Source organism: Salvelinus fontinalis, chromosome 26, assembly GCF_029448725.1.
Source record: "Salvelinus fontinalis isolate EN_2023a chromosome 26, ASM2944872v1, whole genome shotgun sequence".
NCBI lineage: Eukaryota > Metazoa > Chordata > Actinopteri > Salmoniformes > Salmonidae > Salvelinus > Salvelinus fontinalis.
In genome coordinates, this window is record NC_074690.1 from 7,203,034 (window position 1) to 7,225,608 (window position 22,575).

The following is a 22,575-nucleotide window of genomic DNA, read 5'->3' on the forward strand; positions in this document are numbered from 1 at the left end:
CCATTACACACACAACTAGAGAGAGAGAAACCATTAAACACACACACACACACCTAGAGAGAGAGAAACCATTAAACACACAACTAGAGAGAGAGAAACCATTACACACACACACACACCTAGAGAGAGAGAAACCACTAAACACACAACTAGAGAGAGAGAAACCACTAAACACACAACTAGAGAGAGAGAAACCATTACACACACAACTAGAGAGAGAGAAACCATTAAACACAACTAGAGAGAGAGAAACCATTACACACACAACTAGAGAGAGAAACCATTAAACACAACTAGAGAGAGAGAAACCATTAAACACACAACTAGAGAGAGAGAAACCATTAAACACAACTAGAGAGAGAGAAACCATTAAACACACAACTAGAGAGAGAGAAACCATTAAACACACAACTAGAGAGAGAGAAACCATTAAACACACAACTAGAGAGAGAGAAACCATTAAACACACAACTAGAGAGAGAGAAACCATTAAACACACAACTAGAGAGAGAGAAACCATTAAACACACACACAACTAGAGAGAGAGAAACCATTAAACACACACACAACTAGAGAGAGAGAAACCATTAAACACACACACAACTAGAGAGAGAGAAACCATTAAACACAACTAGAGAGAGAGAAACCATTAAACACACAACTAGAGAGAGAGAAACCATTAAACACACAACTAGAGAGAGAGAAACCATTACACACAACTAGAGAGAGAGAAACCATTAAACACACACAACTAGAGAGAGAGAAACCATTACACACACACAACTAGAGAGAGAGAAACCATTAAACACACACACAGAGAGAGAGAAACCATTAAACACAACTAGAGAGAGAAACCATTAAACACACACAACTAGAGAGAGAGAAACCATTAAACACACAACTAGAGAGAGAGAAACCATTAAACACACAACTAGAGAGAGAGAAACCATTAAACACACAACTAGAGAGAGAGAAACCATTAAACACAACTAGAGAGAGAAACCATTAAACACACAACTAGAGAGAGAAACCATTAAACACACAACTAGAGAGAGAGAAACCATTAAACACACAACTAGAGAGAGAGAAACCATTAAACACACAACTAGAGAGAGAGAAACCATTAAACACACACAACTAGAGAGAGAGAAACCATTAAACACACAACTAGAGAGAGAGAAACCATTACACACACAACTAGAGAGAGAGAAACCATTACACACACACACACACACCTAGAGAGAGAGAAACCATTACACACACACACACACAACTAGAGAGAGAGAAACCATTAAACACAACTAGAGAGAGAGAAACCATTAAATACACAACTAGAGAGAGAGAAACCATTAAACACACAACTAGAGAGAGAGAAACCATTAAATACACAACTAGAGAGAGAGAAACCATTAAACACAACTAGAGAGAGAGAAACCATTAAACACAACTAGAGAGAGAGAAACCATTAAACACACACAACTAGAGAGAGAGAAACCATTAAACACAACTAGAGAGAGAGAAACCATTAAATACACAACTAGAGAGAGAGAAACCATTAAACACAACTAGAGAGAGAGAAACCATTAAACACACAACTAGAGAGAGAGAAACCATTAAACACACAACTAGAGAGAGAGAAACCATTAAACACACAACTAGAGAGAGAAACCATTAAACACACAACTAGAGAGAGAGAAACCACTAAACACACACACAACTAGAGAGAGAGAAACCATTAAACACACAACTAGAGAGAGAGAAACCATTACACACACAACTAGAGAGAGAGAAACCATTAAACACACAACTAGAGAGAGAGAAACCATTAAACACACACACAACTAGAGAGAGAGAAACCATTAAACACACAACTAGAGAGAGAGAAACCATTAAACACACACACAACTAGAGAGAGAGAAACCACTAAACACACACACAACTAGAGAGAGAGAAACCACTAAACACACAACTAGAGAGAGAGAAACCATTAAACACACACACAACTAGAGAGAGAGAAACCACTAAACACACAACTAGAGAGAGAGAAACCATTAAACACAACTAGAGAGAGAGAAACCATTAAACACACAACTAGAGAGAGAGAAACCATTAAACACACAACTAGAGAGAGAGAAACCATTAAACACACAACTAGAGAGAGAGAAACCATTAAACACAACTAGAGAGAGAAACCATTAAACACACACAACTAGAGAGAGAGAAACCATTAAACACACAACTAGAGAGAGAGAAACCATTAAACACACAACTAGAGAGAGAGAAACCATTAAACACAACTAGAGAGAGAAACCATTAAACACACACACAACTAGAGAGAGAGAAACCATTAAACACACACACAACTAGAGAGAGAGAAACCATTAAACACACACAACTAGAGAGAGAGAAACCATTAAACACACAACTAGAGAGAGAGAAACCATTACACACACAACTAGAGAGAGAGAAACCATTAAACACACAACTAGAGAGAGAGAAACCATTAAACACAACTAGAGAGAGAAACCATTAAACACACACAACTAGAGAGAGAGAAACCATTAAACACACACAACTAGAGAGAGAGAAACCATTAAACACACAACTAGAGAGAGAGAAACCATTAAACACACAACTAGAGAGAGAAACCATTAAACACACAACTAGAGAGAGAGAAACCACTAAACACACACACAACTAGAGAGAGAGAAACCATTAAACACACAACTAGAGAGAGAGAAACCATTAAACACACACACAACTAGAGAGAGAGAAACCATTAAACACACAACTAGAGAGAGAGAAACCATTAAATACACACAACTAGAGAGAGAGAAACCATTAAACACACAACTAGAGAGAGAGAAACCATTACACACACAACTAGAGAGAGAGAAACCATTAAACACACACACAACTAGAGAGAGAGAAACCATTAAACACACACAACTAGAGAGAGAGAAACCATTAAACACACAACTAGAGAGAGAGAAACCATTACACACACAACTAGAGAGAGAGAAACCATTACACACACACACACACCTAGAGAGAGAGAAACCATTACACACACACACAACTAGAGAGAGAGAAACCATTAAACACAACTAGAGAGAGAGAAACCATTAAACACACACAACTAGAGAGAGAGAAACCATTAAACACAACTAGAGAGAGAGAAACCATTAAATACACAACTAGAGAGAGAGAAACCATTAAACACAACTAGAGAGAGAGAAACCATTAAACACACAACTAGAGAGAGAGAAACCATTAAACACACAACTAGAGAGAGAAACCATTAAACACACAACTAGAGAGAGAGAAACCACTAAACACACACACAACTAGAGAGAGAGAAACCATTAAACACACAACTAGAGAGAGAGAAACCATTAAACACACACACAACTAGAGAGAGAGAAACCATTAAACACACAACTAGAGAGAGAGAAACCATTAAACACACACACAACTAGAGAGAGAGAAACCATTAAACACACAACTAGAGAGAGAGAAACCATTAAACACACACACAACTAGAGAGAGAGAAACCACTAAACACACACACAACTAGAGAGAGAGAAACCACTAAACACACAACTAGAGAGAGAGAAACCATTAAACACACACACAACTAGAGAGAGAGAAACCACTAAACACACAACTAGAGAGAGAGAAACCACTAAACACACAACTAGAGAGAGAGAAACCACTAAACACACAACTAGAGAGAGAGAAACCATTAAACACAACTAGAGAGAGAGAAACCATTAAACACACAACTAGAGAGAGAGAAACCATTAAACACACAACTAGAGAGAGAGAAACCATTAAACACAACTAGAGAGAGAAACCATTAAACACACACAACTAGAGAGAGAAACCATTAAACACACACAACTAGAGAGAGAGAAACCATTAAACACACAACTAGAGAGAGAGAAACCACTAAACACACACACAACTAGAGAGAGAGAAACCATTAAACACACAACTAGAGAGAGAGAAACCATTAAACACACACACAACTAGAGAGAGAGAAACCATTACACACACAACTAGAGAGAGAGAAACCATTAAACACACACAACTAGAGAGAGAGAAACCATTACACACACACACACACCTAGAGAGAGAGAAACCATTAAACACACAACTAGAGAGAGAGAAACCATTAAACACACAACTAGAGAGAGAGAAACCATTAAACACACAACTAGAGAGAGAGAAACCATTAAACACACAACTAGAGAGAGAGAAACCATTAAACACACAACTAGAGAGAGAGAAACCATTAAACACACAACTAGAGAGAGAGAAACCATTAAACACACAACTAGAGAGAGAGAAACCATTAAACACAACTAGAGAGAGAGAAACCATTAAACACACAACTAGAGAGAGAAACCATTAAACACACAACTAGAGAGAGAAACCATTAAACACACAACTAGAGAGAGAGAAACCATTAAACACAACTAGAGAGAGAGAAACCATTAAACACAACTAGAGAGAGAGAAACCATTAAACACACAACTAGAGAGAGAGAAACCATTACACACACAACAAGAGAGAGAGAAACCATTACACACACAACTAGAGAGAGAAACCATTAAACACACACAACTAGAGAGAGAGAGAAACCATTACACACACACAACTAGAGAGAGAAACCATTAAACACACAACTAGAGAGAGAGAAACCATTACACACACAACTAGAGAGAGAGAGAAACCATTAAACACACAACTAGAGAGAAACCATTACACACACAACTAGAGAGAGAGAAACCATTACACACACAACTAGAGAGAGAGAAACCATTACACACACAACTAGAGAGAGAAACCATTAAACACACACAACTAGAGAGAGAAACCATTAAACACACACAACTAGAGAGAGAGAAACCATTAAACACACACAACTAGAGAGAGAGAAACCATTAAACACACACAACTAGGGAGAGAGAAACCATTAAACACACACACAACTAGAGAGAGAGAAACCACTAAACACACACACAACTAGAGAGAGAGAAACCACTAAAACTGCCCTCTGGTCATATCCAATGGAATTCTCCTGCTTCTTCCTCCAATGCTAACCTGCGTTATTGGCTTTCTCCCTCTCCCCTTCCTGCTAACTTTGCCTTCCCTTTTCCTGCCCCGGCCTAACCAATCACCTAACCAATCACCTAACCAATCACCTAACCAATCACCTAACCAATCACCTAATCGATCCATCATGTGGCTGATTGTCCAACTCCCAGATTCACTGACGCAGCCCGGTGTGGATGCTTTCACCAGCAGGGTTATTAACCTCTAAAAGACTAAGACTATATATATATATATATATATAACTATCGCCTATGGAATAACACATTCAGAACTGTCAAAAAAGGCCAGACTTGAACATCTCTGGAGAGACCTGAAAATAGCTGTGCAGCGACGCTCCCCATCCAACCTGACAGAGCTTGAGAGGATCTGCAGAGAAGAATGGGAGAAACTCCCCTAATACAGGTGTGCCAAGCTTGTAGCGTCATACCCAAGAAGACTTGAGGCTGTAATCGCTGCCAAATGTGCTTCAACAAAGTACTGAGTGAAGGGTCTAAATACCTTATTTTTAATACTTTTGTAAAACATTCTATAAACCTGTTTTTGCTTTGTCATTATGGGGTATTGTGGGTAGATGGATGAGGGGGAAAAACAATTTAATCCGTTTTAGAATAAGGCTGTAACGTAACGTGGAAAAAGCCAAGGGGTCTGAATACTTTCAGAAAGCTCAGGAAATGTATTTTTATTTTTTTAGACACATATTTAACCGCTCATTTTTGTTGGCACAAAACTACTTCCATTAATTTGTCTGGGTTACCCTTCGACGAGTCCCGTGACACTTGTGGGTTTTCAAACCGTTCAGACGCTACAGATGTGTGTGAGAGAACATGGTCTGACAAACACCACTCTAGCTCTGCCACCTTCCGCCGCAGAAGGCCCGACATCGGCGTATACGGTGGATTGAGAGTCGCAGATGGCCTGACATCGGCGTATACGGTGGATTGAGAGTCGCAGATGGCCCGACATCGGCGTATGCGGTGGATCGCGATGCAGCCCAAGCAAAAGACTATCTGTAGCTTGAAATGACAGATTTGATTTATTATGTTACTTTATTATTAGACTCTTACGGATTAACTACCCATTCAGATGTTTGGGTTCGTTAACATAAAACCTTTTCCTACAGAACATGCGCAATGTTTATCATAATACGTGTCGTTCCAAGTGGTTTCCTTCATCTGGTGCCTACTGAACAAGACCCCGGTCTGTGCCCAAGCTCCCTTTTAGGAGAGGTCTGTGCCCAAGCTCCCTTTTTAGGAGAGGTCTGTGCCCAAGCTCCCTTTTAGGAGAGGTCTGTGCCCAAGCTCCCTTTCAGGAAAGGTCTGTGCCCAAGCTCCCTTTTAGGAGAGGTCTGTGCCCAAGCTCCCTTTTAGGAGAGGTCTGTGCCCAAGCTCCCTTTTAGGAGAGGTCTGTGCCCAAGCTCCCTTTTAGGAGAGGTCTGTGCCCAAGCTCCCTTTTAGGAGAGGTCTGTGCCCAAGCTCCCTTTCAGGAGAGGTCTGTGCCCAAGCTCCCTTTCAGGAGAGGTCTGTGCCCAAGCTCCCTTTCAGGAGAGGTCTGTGCCCAAGCTCCCTTTCAGGAGAGGTCTGTGCCCAAGCTCCCTTTCAGGAGAGGTCTGTGCCCAAGCTCCCTTTCAGGAGAGGTCTGTGCCCAAGCTCCCTTTTAGGAGAGGTCTGTGCCCAAGCTCCCTTTTAGGAGAGGTCTGTGCCCAAGCTCCCTTTTAGGAGAGGTCTGTGCCCAAGCTCCCTTTTAGGAGAGGTCTGTGCCCAAGCTCCCTTTCAGGAGAGGTCTGTGCCCAAGCTCCCTTTCAGGAGAGGTCTGTGCCCAAGCTCCCTTTCAGGAGAGGTCTGTGCCCAAGCTCCCTTTCAGGAGAGGTCTGTGCCCAAGCTCCCTTTCAGGAGAGGTCTGTGCCCAAGCTCCCTTTCAGGAGAGGTCTGTGCCCAAGCTCCCTTTCAGGAGAGGTCTGTGCCCAAGCTCCCTTTCAGGAGAGGTCTGTGCCCAAGCTCCCTTTCAGGAGAGGTCTGTGCCCAAGCTCCCTTTCAGGAGAGGTCTGTGCCCAAGCTCCCTTTTAGGAGAGGTCTGTGCCCAAGCTCCCTTTTAGGAGAGGTCTGTGCCCAAGCTCCCTTTTAGGAGAGGTCTGTGCCCAAGCTCCCTTTCAGGAGAGGTCTGTGCCCAAGCTCAGACTTCCTTTTAGGAGAGGTCTGTGCCCAAGCTCCCTTTTAGGAGAGGTCTGTGCCCAAGCTCCCTTTCAGGAGAGGTCTATGCCCAAGCTCAGACTTCCTTTTAGGAGAGGTCTGTGCCCAAGCTCCCTTTCAGGAGAGGTCTGTGCCCAAGCTCCCTTTCAGGAGAGGTCTGTGCCCAAGCTCCCTTTCAGGAGAGGTCTGTGCCCAAGCTCCCTTTTAGGAGAGGTCTGTGCCCAAGCTCCCTTTCAGGAGAGGTCTGTGCCCAAGCTCCCTTTCAGGAGAGGTCTGTGCCCAAGCTCCCTTTTAGGAGAGGTCTGTGGTGTGAAGAGCTGTAGGTTCATTGTGACTTTCATTAGTACAGGGCTGAGGGCTTGTGACTTTCATTAGTATAGGGCTGAGGGCTTTGCTGTAGTACAGGGCTGAGGGCTTGTGGCCATTGCTGTAGTACAGGGCTGAGGGCTTGTGGCCATTGCTGTAGTACAGGGCTGAGGGCTTGTGGCTTTGCTGTAGTACAGGGCTGAGGGCTTGTGGCTTTGCTGTAGTACAGGGCTGAGGGCTTGTGGCTTTGCTGTGTCTGGCTGCCTTCACTTCAATGTTGATTCATGTTCACCAGCTTCCACTTCCCCCCCTTGTCAAAAACCTTGTGCTTTGTTTGTGGTGTTTAGGCTACACCTGCAATCAATCTGAAACCACTAGCCCCTGTGTTAATATGGACCACTAGACCCTACCCTTTATGGAGATGTGAGAGGATTTGATTGGTGTAAGCAATATGGTGATACTTCTCCCTAGCCTATCAGAGAGCAAGGGGGGGGGCTACTACCATGTTTACACTCTCAGCTCTCCACTAGGGTCTAGGAGTCCATTTGGGATTGGACCATGGTTAATGTACAGAGTTACCCCTCTTTCCTACAGGTCAGTCCTTCAACGGCCGTATTCTATGGAAACACACCAGGGGCCGCTACAGCTGTGTCCAGTGTGGCCACTCCACCCCAAACAGGAAGGAGATGACTGCCCACATCAAGGGCAAACACAAGAGCCCTGCTGCAAAGCCTGGTAACGACACAGGTACCACTGTCTGTTATAGCCTCTTGTCTAGTAAATCCCAGTCTAGTAAATCCCAGTCTATTATAGCCTCTTGTCTAGTAAATCCCAGTCTAGTAAATCCCAGTCTATTATAGCCTCTTGTCTAGTAAATCCCAGTCTATTATAGCCTCTTGTCTAGTAAATCCCAGTCTATTATAGCCTCTTGTCTAGTAAATCCCAGTCTCTATTATAGCCTCTTGTCTAGTAAATCCCACTCTCTATTATAGCCTCTTGTCTAGTAAATCCCACTCTCTATTATAGCCTCTTGTCTAGTAAATCCCACTCTCTATTATAGCCTCTTGTCTAGTAAATCCCACTCTCTATTATAGCCTCTTGTCTAGTAAATCCCAGTCTATTACAGCCTCTTGTCTAGTAAATCCCAGTCTATTACAGCCTCTTGTCTAGTAAATCCCAGTCTATTATAGCCTCTTGTCTAGTAAATCCCACTCTCTATTATAGCCTCTTGTCTAGTAAATCCCACTCTCTATTATAGCCTCTTGTCTAGTAAATCCCACTCTCTATTATAGCCTCTTGTCTAGTAAATCCCAGTCTATTACAGCCTCTTGTCTAGTAAATCCCAGTCTATTACAGCCTCTTGTCTAGTAAATCCCAGTCTATTATAGCCTCTTGTCTAGTAAATCCCACTGTCTATTATAGCCTCTTGTCTAGTAAATCCCACCCTCTATTATAGCCTCTTGTCTAGTAAATCCCACCCTCTATTATAGCCTCTTGTCTAGTAAATCCCAGTCTAATATAGCCTCTTGTCTAGTAAATCCCAGTCTCTATTATAGCCTCTTGTCTAGTAAATCCCACCCTCTATTATAGCCTCTTGTCTAGTAAATCCCACCCTCTATTATAGCCTCTTGTCTAGTAAATCCCACCCTCTATTATAGCCTCTTGTCTAGTAAATCCCACCCTCTATTATAGCCTCTTGTCTAGTAAATCCCAGTCTATTATAGCCTCTTGTCTAGTAAATCCCAGTCTCTATTATAGCCTCTTGTCTAGTAAATCCCACTGTCTAGTAAATCCCACTGTCTATTATAGCCTCTTGTCTAGTAAATCCCAGTCTAATATAGCCTCTTGTCTAGTAAATCCCAGTCTATTACAGCCTCTTGTCTAGTAAATCCCACCCTCTATTATAGCCTCTTGTCTAGTAAATCCCAGTCTATTATCGCCTCTTGTCTAGTAAATCCCACCCTCTAATATAGCCTCTTGTCTAGTAAATCCCACCCTCTATTATAGCCTCTTGTCTAGTAAATCCCATTCTATTATCGCCTCTTGTCTAGTAAATCCCACCCTCTAATATAGCCTCTTGTCTAGTAAATCCCAGTCTATTATAGCCTCTTGTCTAGTAAATCCCAGTCTATTATAGCCTCTTGTCTAGTAAATCCCAGTCTATTATAGCCTCTTGTCTAGTAAATCCCACTGTCTAGTAAATCCCAGTCTATTATAGCCTCTTGTCTAGTAAATCCCAGTCTATTACAGCCTCTTGTCTAGTAAATCCCAGTCTATTATAGCCTCTTGTCTAGTAAATCCCAGTCTATTATAGCCTCTTGTCTAGTAAATCCCAGTCTATTATAGCCTCTTGTCTAGTAAATCCCACTGTCTAGTAAATCCCAGTCTATTATAGCCTCTTGTCTAGTAAATCCCAGTCTATTACAGCCTCTTGTCTAGTAAATCCCAGTCTATTATAGCCTCTTGTCTAGTAAATCCCAGTCTATTATAGCCTCTTGTCTAGTAAATCCCAGTCTATTATAGCCTCTTGTCTAGTAAATCCCAGTCTATTATAGCCTCTTGTCTAGTAAATCCCAGTCTATTATAGCCTCTTGTCTAGTAAATCCCAGTCTATTATAGCCTCTTGTCTAGTAAATCCCAGTCTATTATAGCCTCTTGTCTAGTAAATCCCAGTCTATTATAGCCTCTTGTCTAGTAAATCCCAGTCTATTATAGCCTCTTGTCTAGTAAATCCCAGTCTATTATAGCCTCTTGTCTAGTAAATCCCACTGTCTTATAGCCTCTTGTCTAGTAAATCCCAGTCTATTATAGCCTCTTGTCTAGTAAATCCCAGTCTATTATAGCCTCTTGTCTAGTAAATCCCAGTCTATTATAGCCTCTTGTCTAGTAAATCCCAGTCTATTATAGCCTCTTGTCTAGTAAATCCCAGTCTATTATAGCCTCTTGTCTAGTAAATCCCAGTCTATTATAGCCTCTTGTCTAGTAAATCCCAGTCTATTATAGCCTCTTGTCTAGTAAATCCCACTGTCTTATAGCCTCTTGTCTAGTAAATCCCACTGTCTTATAGCCTCTTGTCTAGTAAATCCCACTGTCTTATAGCCTCTTGTCTAGTAAATCCCAGTCTATTATAGCCTCTTGTCTAGTAAATCCCAGTCTATTATAGCCTCTTGTCTAGTAAATCCCACTTTCTCTTATAGCCTCTTGTCTAGTAAATCCCACCCTCTATTATAGCCTCTTGTCTAGTAAATCCCAGTCTATTATAGCCTCTTGTCTAGTAAATCCCAGTCTATTATAGCCTCTTGTCTAGTAAATCACAGTCTATTATAGCCTCTTGTCTAGTAAATCCCAGTCTATTATAGCCTCTTGTCTAGTAAATCCCAGTCTATTATAGCCTCTTGTCTAGTAAATCACAGTCTATTATAGCCTCTTGTCTAGTAAATCCCACTGTCTATGCTGTAACATTTGAGGGATCCTCTGGTTAATAAGAACTGATTGGTATGTTGTTGCCTCGTCTCACTGAATCCTCTTCATTTTAGGCGACCATGTGGCCTCTTCACAGACTAAAGTGTCTCCTGATACAGAGGCTAGCACCTACACCTGTCTCTGACTCGACGCCCACACGAGAGGAAAACGGCAGAGGACAGTTAAATAATATGGTGTTAGTGGAACTTGTTTCATCACTTTTATTTTCCTGTGAGTGATTCATTTCAATAAACATAATTAACTTGGTAAATGGTATTCAAGTGATTTTTTGTTGTTTTTGTTTTGTGCAGAAAATGTATTGACAACATCAGACCCTCATCATAACTAGATGGTTGGGAGGGACCCACAAATTATAGTTCTGACTTTGATAAAGTTGCCAACTTGGCGTGTGAAATTTCAACAATCTGCTGCAGCGAGCTAAAAGCATGGCGATATTAGATGCTCCTCAACTGAAAAGGACCTCGTTCCCAACTCTACAGCAGACACATTCCACTTCCTTTAAAAAGCAGAGTTGAAGTCTCGATATTAACACACAGTACCCCTTCTTACAAGTAGCATAAAGCAGTCATTAGAAAATAACCCATGTTATATTGACAACATCTTGTTAAGGGTAATATGTATTTCCTCTGCAAGTGGTCATTATGCTACAGTCGATCCACCGCTCACATCCAACGACTGGGAAGCGGAGTGAGTCTTTAAATGTCTCTTCAGGTGATTCAGACAGGTGTAGGTCTTCGAACAGAGATGACAGGGGTACGGTCTCACCCCGGTGTGGTTCAGCACGTGTTTCTTCAACTCCGCACCGCGAGAGAATGCCTTCCCACACTCGTGGCAGATGTAGGGTCGTACTCCCGTGTGTACACGCATGTGAAGCGTCACCTTACTGGCCATGGTGAAACCTTTCTCGCAGACGGTGCATTTGTACGGTCTCTCCCCGGTGTGTGTTCTCCTGTGGATCTGCAGCTCTCCCGCAGAGCAGAAGGCCTTGCCGCAGTCAGAGCAGAGGAAAGGTTTCTCCCCCGTGTGAGTCCTGATGTGTATCGTCAGGTTTCCGTTGACAGAGAACCGCTTGGTGCAGTAGGTACACTGGTACGGCCTCTCGCCGGTGTGAGTCCGCATGTGGAGCTTCAGGTCCCCTTTGCACCGGAAGGCCTTTCCACAGCTGGGGCAGATCTTGGACCTCTCTTGGGAATGACGTTGCTCGTGGTTATTTTGCCAGACCTAAATGAAATCATTTTGTTAAAACATTTAAAATAGTTGTCTCAGCCATTTTAGTATAATAATACATAGTATTTTCTCGTCTGTGAAATCAGGAACCACTTGGTAATGTGTTAATCCAGAGGTTGAGGTTATTTTTACCGATCAATACCTGTGAGCTGAAGCCCTTTCCACACTGTTTACACTTGTAAGGTTTGTCTTCTGCACCGTGGACCTTTTGGTGGGCCCTCAACTCCGCCACGCCTGGGAATGGCCCCTCCCCACAGTACCTGGCAATACATAGGTTAGCAGATTGTAATTTAGCACACAGACAGTCTATTCCCTATAATATATATGGCTCTGGTCAAAACTAGTGCCTTGAATAGGGTGTAATTTGGGATGTAGTTATTGACTGTTTACCTTATAGGACAGAGAACATTCTGAAAGGACAGGGGGACTGGACTGGACAAGTGATTGAAAAACATAAACGTTGTGTAGTCATGAATCACAGATGGCACCCTATTCCCTACACGGGGCCCCGGTCAAAACTAGTGCACTATATAGGGTGCCATTTGGGACAACTACATACAGCAATAGGGTATCTGTATAATATACCTGCAGTTGAAGACCTTGTCAGTGGTGTGGGTTACCAGGTGTTTCTTTAACGAGTTGTGCCACTTGAAGATTTTCCCACACTGCGGACACTCGAACTGGCCCGCCTGACCCAAACCGCTGGCCCGTCTACTGCCACTACACCGGTGCCTGACCCGCTCCCTGACCGACCCAAAACTGCTTCCACATTTAATACAGACATAGGCAGCGTTGGAGCACTGGGTCCGGCGATGGGTGGACATCTCCGAGGACCGTCTGAAGGTCTTACCGCACTGGGAACACTTGTAAGGGTTCTCCCCCGTGTGGAGTCTCTGGTGCTCCAGCATCTCATAGAGGTAGATGAAACAACGGCCACATTGGGGACACTTGTGGGCCACGCGTTGCCGCGGCTGCTCTGGTGACGCACCGGAGGAGGCGGCTGCTGTTACTGATGGCGCCGGGTCGTGTTCAGCTGTCGTGCTGCTCAGGGAGTATTGGTGCTCAGAGACAACTGCTTCTCTTCCTTTCTCAGACTTCAATTTTACCCTTTGTCTCTCTTTCAGGTGATCCTTTCCTTCAGCTCCTTGGCTTTCGACTGAATCGGTTCCAGTATTTTTATCCATACTTGCTTTTGACTCAGCCCATTGGCCAGTCAAACTGTCAGTCATAATCCCCTGGTAGTCTCTGATCTCCAAGGGCGGGCTGTCGCGGGCGCTGTGGTGCGAGGCATTGGCCAGTCTCAGTGATGGAGGGAAGGATAACGAGACGAGGAGACGGTCCTCTGTCCTCGAGGGAACTGAACAGTGACAAGCAGGACCAATGGGAAGAAGATGGGAAAGGTGATTATTACCCCAATCCCTATATAGTGCCCTACTACAACACTGGGACCCTATTCCCTATATAGTCCCCTACTACTACGACAGTGACAAGCAGGACCAATGGGAAGAAGATGGGAAACGTGATTATTCTATAGGGGAGTGAAATATAATGCTATAGAGCTCCATCTACAGTCTACATCTACAAAAGAAGCATCTCAAATGGCACCTATTCCCTATATAGTGCACTACTATGACCCTATTCCCTATATAGTGCCCTACTACTACGACCCTATATAGTGCCCTACTACTACGACCCTATATAGTGCCCTACTACTACAACCCTATTCCCTATATAGTGCCCTACTACGACCCTATTCCCTATATAGTGCCCTACTACTACGACCCTATTCCCTATATAGTGCACTACTATGACCCTATTCCCTATATAGTGCCCTACTACTACGACCCTATATAGTGCCCTACTACTACGACCCTATATAGTGCCCTACTACAACCCTATTCCCTATATAGCGCCCTACTACGACCCTATTCCCTATATAGCGCCCTACTACTACGACCCTATTCCCTATATAGCGCCCTACTACTACGACCCTATTCCCTATATAGCGCCCTACTACTACGACCCTATTCCCTATATAGCGCCCTACTACTACGACCCTATTCCCTATATAGCGCCCTACTACTACGACCCTATTCCCTATATAGCGCCCTACTACTACGACCCTATTCCCTATATAGTGCCCTACTACGACCCTATTCCCTATATAGTGCCCTACTACGACCCTATTCCCTATATAGTGCCCTACTACGACCCTATTCCCTATATAGTGCCCTACTACGACCCTATTCCCTATATAGTGCCCTACTACGACCCTATTCCCTATATAGTGCCCTACTACGACCCTATTCCCTATATAGTGCCCTACTACGACCCTATTCCCTATATAGTGCCCTACTACGACCCTATTCCCTATATAGTGCCCTACTACGACCCTATTCCCTATATAGTGCCCTACTACGACCCTATTCCCTATATAGTGCCCTACTACGACCCTATTCCCTATATAGTGCACTACTACGACCCTATTCCCTATATAGTGCACTACTTTGACCCTATTCCCTATATAGTGCACTACTTTTAACTGGGAAACTCCATGGACCCTGATCAACTGTAGAGCAATATAAAGGGAATAGGTTGTCATGTGGAAAGGGAATAGGTTGCCGTGTGGAATGCAGCATTATAAAGGGAATAGGTTGTCATGTGGAATACAGCATTATAAAGGGAATAGGTTGTCATGTGGAAAGGGAATAGGTTGCCAAGTGGAAAGGGAATAGGTTGTCAAGTGGAAAGGGAATAGGTTGTCATGTGGAATGCAGCATTATAAAGGGAATAGGTTGTCATGTGGAATACAGCATTATAAAGGGAATAGGTTGTCATGTGGAATACAGCATTATAAAGGGAATAGGTTGTCATGTGGAATGCAGCATTATAAAGGGAATAGGTTGTCATGTGGAATACAGCATTATAAAGGGAATAGGTTGTCATGTGGAATACAGCATTATAAAGGGAATAGGTTGTCATGTGGAATACAGCATTATAAAGGGAATAGGTTGTCAAGTGGAAAGGGAATAGGTTGCCATGTGGAAAGGGAATAGGTTGTCATGTGGAATGCAGCATTATAAAGGGAATAGGTTGTCATGTGGAATACAGCATTATAAAGGGAATAGGTTGCCATGTGGAAAGGGAATAGGTTGTCATGTGGAATGCAGCATTATAAAGGGAATAGGTTACCATGTGGAATACAGCATTATAAAGGGAATAGGTTGTCATGTGGAATGCAGCATTATAAAGGGAATAGGTTGTCATGTGGAATACAGCATTATAAAGGGAATAGGTTGCCGTGTGGAATACAGCATTATAAAGGGAATAGGTTGTCATGTGGAATACAGCATTATAAAGGGAATAGGTTGTCAAGTGGAAAGGGAATAGGTTGTCAAGTGGAAAGGGAATAGGTTGTCAAGTGGAAAGGGAATAGGTTGTCATGTGGAATACAGCATTATAAAGGGAATAGGTTGTCAAGTGGAAAGGGAATAGGTTGTCAAGTGGAAAGGGAATAGGTTGTCAAGTGGAAAGGGAATAGGTTGTCATGTGGAATACAGCATTATAAAGGGAATAGGTTGTCAAGTGGAAAGGGAATAGGTTGTCAAGTGGAAAGGGAATAGGTTGTCAAGTGGAAAGGGAATAGGTTGTCATGTGGAATACAGCATTATAAAGGGAATAGGTTGTCATGTGAAATGCAGCATTATAAAGGGAATAGGTTGTCATGTGGAATACAGCATTATAAAGGGAATAGGTTGTCATGTGGAATGCAGCATTATAAAGGGAATAGGTTGTCAAGTGGAATACAGCATTATAAAGGGAATAGGTTGTCATGTGGAATGCAGCATTATAAAGGGAATAGGTTGTCATGTGGAATACAGCATTATAAAGGGAATAGGTTGCCATGTGGAATACAGCATTATAAAGGGAATAGGTTGCCATGTGGAATACAGCATTATAAAGGGAATAGGTTGCCATGTGGAAAGGGAATAGGTTGTCATGTGGAATGCAGCATTATAAAGGGAATAGGTTGTCATGTGGAATACAGCATTATAAAGGGAATAGGTTGTCATGTGGAATACAGCATTATAAAGGGAATAGGTTGTCATGTGGAATACAGCATTATAAAGGGAATAGGTTGTCATGTGGAATACAGCATTATAAAGGGAATAGGTTGTCATGTGGAATGCAGCATTATAAAGGGAATAGGTTGCCATGTGGAAAGGGAATAGGTTGTCAAGTGGAAAGGGAATAGGTTGTCATGTGGAATGCAGCATTATAAAGGGAATAGGTTGTCAAGTGGAAAGGGAATAGGTTGTCATGTGGAATGCAGCATTATAAAGGGAATAGGTTGCCATGTGGAATACAGCATTATAAAGGGAATAGGTTGCCATGTGGAAAGGGAATAGGTTGTCATGTGGAATACAGCATTATAAAGGGAATAGGTTGCCATGTGGAAAGGGAATAGGTTGTCAAGTGGAAAGGGAATAGGTTGTCAAGTGGAATGCAGCATTATAAAGGGAATAGGTTGCCATGTGGAATACAGCATTATAAAGGGAATAGGTTACCATGTGGAATACAGCATTATAAAGGGAATAGGTTGTCATGTGGAAAGGGAATAGGTTGTCAAGTGGAATGCAGCATTATAAAGGGAATAGGTTGTCATGTGGAATACAGCATTATAAAGGGAATAGGTTGTCATGTGGAAAGGGAATAGGTTGTCAAGTGGAATGCAGCATTATAAAGGGAATAGGTTGTCATGTGGAATACAGCATTATAAAGGGAATAGGTTGTCATGTGGAATACAGCATTATAAAGGGAATAGGTTGTCATGTGGAATGCAGCATTATAAAGGGAATAGGTTGTCATGTGGAATGCAGCATTATAAAGGGAATAGGTTGCCATGTGGAATGCAGACAGAGACTTACCGCTCTTGGGCAGCTTCCCGGGGCAGTGTTGGTTCTGTAGCAGAGACTTCAGGTCCTCTCCGTGAGAGACACAGTGCATGTAGTCCTCCAGAACAGAGGGGGCAGCACTGATCAACAACGCAGTCTGAACAACAAAAATAAATCACATGTTATTGGCCACATGGTTAGCAGATGTTATTGGTCACATACACATGGTTAGCAGATGTTATTGGTCACATACACATGGTTAGCAGATGTTATTGGTCACATACACATGGTTAGCAGATGTTATTGGTCACATACACATGGTTAGCAGATGTTATTGGCCACATGGTTAGCAGATGTTATTGGCCACATGGTTAGCAGATGTTATTGGTCACATGGTTAGCAGATGTTATTGGTCACATGGTTAGCAGATGTTATTGGTGACATGGTTAGCAGATGTTATTGGTGACATGGTTAGCAGATGTTATTGGTCACATACACATGGTTAGCAGATGTTATTGGTCACATACACATGGTTAGCAGATGTTAATGGTCACATGGTTAGCAGATGTTATTGGTCACATACACATGGTTAGCAGATGTTATTGGTCACATACACATGGTTAGCAGATGTTATTGGTCACATACACATGGTTAGCAGATGTTAATGGTCACATGGTTAGCAGATGTTATTGGTCACATACACATGGTTAGCAGATGTTATTGGTGACATGGTTAGCAGATGTTAATGGTGACATGGTTAGCAGATGTTATTGGTCACATACACATGGTTAGCAGATGTTATTGGTCACATGGTTAGCAGATGTTATTGGCCACATACACATGGTTAGCAGATGTTATTGGTCACATGGTTAGCAGATGTTATTGGTGACATGGTTAGCAGATGTTATTGGTCACATACACATGGTTAGCAGATGTTATTGGTCACATGGTTAGCAGATGTTATTGGCCACATACACATGGTTAGCAGATGTTATTGGTCACATGGTTAGCAGATGTTATTGGTCACATGGTTAGCAGATGTTATTGGTCACATGGTTAGCAGATGTTATTGGTCACATGGTTAGCAGATGTTATTGGTCACATGGTTAGCAGATGTTATTGGTCACATGGTTAGCAGATGTTATTGGTCACATACACATGGTTAGCAGATGTTATTGGCCACATACACATGGTTAGCAGATGTTATTGGCCACATGGTTAGCAGATGTTATTGGCCACATGGTTAGCAGATGTTATTGGCCACATACACATGGTTAGCAGATGTTATTGGCCACATGGTTAGCAGATGTTATTGGCCACATGGTTAGCAGATGTTATTGGTCACATACACATGGTTAGCAGATGTTATTGGCCACATGGTTAGCAGATGTTATTGGCCACATGGTTAGCAGATGTTATTGGTCACATGGTTAGCAGATGTTATTGGTGACATGGTTAGCAGATGTTATTGGTGACATGGTTAGCAGATGTTATTGTGGGTTTAGCGAAATGCTTGTAAACGACACTAATATTACGATGTAACACAGCTGTACTAGTTTTACAGTTGTATGTAGAATAACACCAGTGAATTGTCATGTAAGCAATAAGGCCCGAGGTGGTGTGGTATATGGCCAATATACCACTGCTACGGTCTGTTCTTAGGCACGACGCAAAGCGGAGTGCCTGGACACAGACCTTACCCGTGGTATATTGGCCATATTACCACACCACCTCGGGCCTTATTGATATTATAAACTGGTTACCAACGTAAAAATATTTGTCATATCGGTGGTATACGGTCTGATATATCACAGCTGTCAGCCAATCAGCATTCAGGGCTTGAACCACCCAGTTTATTATAAATAACCACGTTTTGTCCCAACCCTGTATAATCATTTTAATCTTGACTCATCTTACACCGGACTGTTCAGAGCAACAATGGACCTAGTGTTACTCATTGATCTGAAAACTCAGTGTCACCGCCCATGTCCCAAATCTGTCTGGCCTACTACTTACTGTGTACTAACCATACTACATACTATTTAGAACAGACTGTTTAGTAGACATGAATGCAGTAAGCAACAAATAACATTCTAGGCTCCTCCTCCCGGGAATATCCACATTCTAGGCTCCCGGGAATATCCACATTCTAGGCTCCCGGGAATATCCACATTCTAGGCTCCCGGGAATATCCACATTCTAGGCTCCCGGGAATATCCACATTCTAGGCTCCCGGGAATATCCACATTCTAGGCTCCCGGGAATATCCACATTCTAGGCTCCCGGGAATATCCACATTCCAGGCTCCCGGGAATATCCACATTCTAGGCTCCCGGGAATATCCACATTCTAGGCTCCCGAGAATATCCACATTCTAGGCTCCCGAGAATATCCACATTCTAGGCTCCCGAGAATATCCACATTCTAGGCTCCCGAGAATATCCACACTCTAGGCTCCCGAGAATATCCACACTCTAGGCTCCCGAGAATATCCACACTCTAGGCTCCCGAGAATATCCACACTCTAGGCTCCCGAGAATATCCACACTCTAGGCTCCCGAGAATATCCACACTCTAGGCTCCCGAGAATATCCACACTCTAGGCTCCTCCTCCCGAGAATATCCACACTCTAGGCTCCTCCTCCCGAGAATATCCACACTAGGCTCCTCCTCCCGAGAATATCCACACTAGGCTCCTCCTCCCGAGAATATCCACACTAGGCTCCTCCTCCCGAGAATATCCACATTCTAGGCTCCTCCTCCCGAGAATATCCACACTCTAGGCTCCTCCTCCTGAGAATATCCACACTCTAGGCTCCTCCTCCTGAGAATATCCACACTCTAGGCTCCTCCTCCTGAGAATATCCACACTCTAGGCTCCTCCTCCTGAGAATATCCACACTCTAGGCTCCTCCTCCTGAGAATATCCACACTCTAGGCTCCTCCTCCTGAGAATATCCACACTCTAGGCTCCTCCTCCTGAGAATATCCACACTCTAGGCTCCTCCTCCTGAGAATATCCACACTCTAGGCTCCTCCTCCTGAGAATATCCACACTCTAGGCTCCTCCTCCTGAGAATATCCACACTCTAGGCTCCTCCTCCTGAGAATATCCACACTCTAGGCTCCTCCTCCTGAGAATATCCACACTCTAGGCTCCTCCTCCTGAGAATATCCACACTCTAGGCTCCTCCTCCTAAAAATATCCACACTCTAGGCTCCTCCTCCTGAGAATATCCACACTCTAGGCTCCTCCTCCTGAGAATATCCACACTCTAGGCTCCTCCTCCTGAGAATATCCACACTCTAGGCTCCTCCTCCTGAGAATATCCACACTCTAGGCTCCTCCTCCTGAGAATATCCACACTCTAGGCTCCTCCTCTTGAGAATATCCACACTCTAGGCTCCTCCTCTTGAGAATATCCCCATTCTAGGCTCCTCCTCCTGAGAATATCCACATTCTAGGCTCCTCCTCCTGAGAATATCCACATTCTAGGCTCCTCCTCCTGAGAATATCCACATTCTAGGCTCCTCCTCCTGAGAATATCCACATTCTAGGCTCCTCCTCCTGAGAATATCCACATTCTAGGCTCCTCCTCCTGAGAATATCCACATTCTAGGCTCCTCCTGAGAATATCCACATTCTAGGCTCCTCCTCCTGAGAATATCATTATACTAGGCTCCTCCTCCTGAGAACACGTAATCTAATGTGTTGATTCCTGCTATTGGTTCATTTTGGTACAACGCGTCCCCTTATCAGCTGTTGTCTGGAAAGACTGTTCATCAGCAGTGAATTCTACTGGACGAAGAGCTGAAATGGGTATGACATCACGACATTTAACCCATACTCGATTTTAGAAAGTTTGATAGGATGTCAATTTCCGCATAGCTAAAATGCCTGCCATTTACAACACAAGTATGGGTATTGGGACATTGTAGCACTGCTGCCCAACTGTGTACCTGTTTGAAGTCTGGTACCGGCAGCAGCTCCTCCAGTCTAGACAGGAAGTGGCACACCAGAGTTTGCAGCGATGAGTCAAAGTTAGGACCATACTCCACCGGGAACACCACCTGACAGACAGAGTCAAAGTTAGGACCATACTCCACCGGGAACACCACCTGACAGACAGAGTCAAAGTTAGGACCATACTCCACCGGGAACACCACCTGACAGACAGAGTCAAAGTTAGGACCATACTCCACCGGGAACACCACCTGACAGACAGAGTCAAAGTTAGGACCATACTCCACCGGGAACACCACCTGACAGACAGAGTCAAAGTTAGGACCATACTCCACCGGGAACACCACCTGACAGACAGAGTCAAAGTTAGGACCATACTCCACCGGGAACACCACCTGACAGACAGAGTCAAAGTTAGGACCATACTCCACCGGGAACACCACCTGACAGACAGAGTCAAAGTTAGGACCATACTCCACCGGGAACACCACCTGACAGACAGAGTCAAAGTTAGGACCATACTCCACCGGGAACACCACCTGACAGACAGAGTCAAAGTTAGGACCATACTCCACCGGGAACACCACCTGACAGACAGAGTCAAAGTTAGGACCATACTCCACCGGGAACACCACCTGACAGACAGAGTCAAAGTTAGGACCATACTCCACCGGGAACACCACCTGACAGACAGAGTCAAAGTTAGGACCATACTCCACCGGGAACACCATCTGACAGACAGAGTCAAAGTTAGGACCTTAGTTAGAGATGATACTTTAACTTCTTTGGGATAGGGGGCGGTATTTTGACATCGGGATGAAAAGCGTGCCCAAAGGAAACTGTCTGCTACTGAGGCCCAGAAGCTATGATATGCATATAATTGGTAGATTTGGATAGAAAACTCTAAAGTTTCTAAAACTGTTAAAATAATGTCTGTGAATATAACAGAACTGATATGGCAGGCAAAACCCTGAGGACAAACCAACCCCAACAAAAATATTCATCCTACCACTGATTTGTGGCTGGCACTTTTATAATAGGGTGAAATCGTGCCCAATTGCAGTTCCTAGGGCTTCCACTAGATGTCAACAGTCTATAGAAAGAGTTTCAGGCTGGTTTTTGGAAAAATGAGCCAGAAATTGTAGTCTTTCTAGGTGGCTCCCATTTTGGTTGTAGTGTTTCCAAGCGTGTGAATATGAGCCCGTTCTTTGGTATTTTTCTCCAGTAAAGACAATAACGATTCTCAGTCTTAAATGTTATTGTTTATTTGCGTATTAGGGTACCTAAGGGTTGATTGACTTGTTTGGATAAGTTTATTGGTAATGTTTGGGATTCATTTTGTATGCATTTTGAAGGAGGGAAACCGAGTGGATTATTGACTGAAGCGCGCCAG

The 22,575-nt window shown here is 43.4% G+C and overlaps 2 protein-coding genes across 8 annotated transcripts in view; one reads left to right on the forward strand and one right to left on the reverse strand.

The window, feature by feature from the left end:
• Nucleotides 1-11,346, forward strand: part of znf414 (zinc finger protein 414) — a 25,301-nt gene extending 13,955 nt beyond the window's left edge. For 4 of the 6 annotated variants that reach the window (XR_008754655.1, XM_055882456.1, XM_055882452.1 and 1 more), the window contains 2 exons: nucleotides 8,208-8,360; nucleotides 11,150-11,346. Coding sequence is in view for 5 of the 6 variants with exons in the window: in XM_055882456.1 (XP_055738431.1) it covers nucleotides 8,208-8,360; nucleotides 11,150-11,220 (224 nt within the window). In the remaining variant the exon portion in view is untranslated. The remainder of the gene's footprint in view (nucleotides 1-8,207; nucleotides 8,361-11,149) is intronic. The other 2 variants (XM_055882454.1, XM_055882453.1) reach the window with 1 other exon arrangement.
• The window catches only part of zgc:171422 (uncharacterized protein LOC100001353 homolog), a 21,576-nt gene continuing 10,283 nt past the window's right edge, over nucleotides 11,283-22,575 (reverse strand). For both annotated transcript variants that reach the window (XM_055882451.1, XM_055882450.1), the window contains exons 5-9: nucleotides 21,179-21,289; nucleotides 17,252-17,375; nucleotides 12,909-13,680; nucleotides 12,466-12,583; nucleotides 11,283-12,317 (exon numbers count right to left, since the gene is read on the reverse strand). In XM_055882451.1, coding sequence (XP_055738426.1) covers nucleotides 11,736-12,317; nucleotides 12,466-12,583; nucleotides 12,909-13,680; nucleotides 17,252-17,375; nucleotides 21,179-21,289 — 1,707 coding nt within the window. In that variant the 3' untranslated portion in view covers nucleotides 11,283-11,735. The remainder of the gene's footprint in view (nucleotides 12,318-12,465; nucleotides 12,584-12,908; nucleotides 13,681-17,251; nucleotides 17,376-21,178; nucleotides 21,290-22,575) is intronic.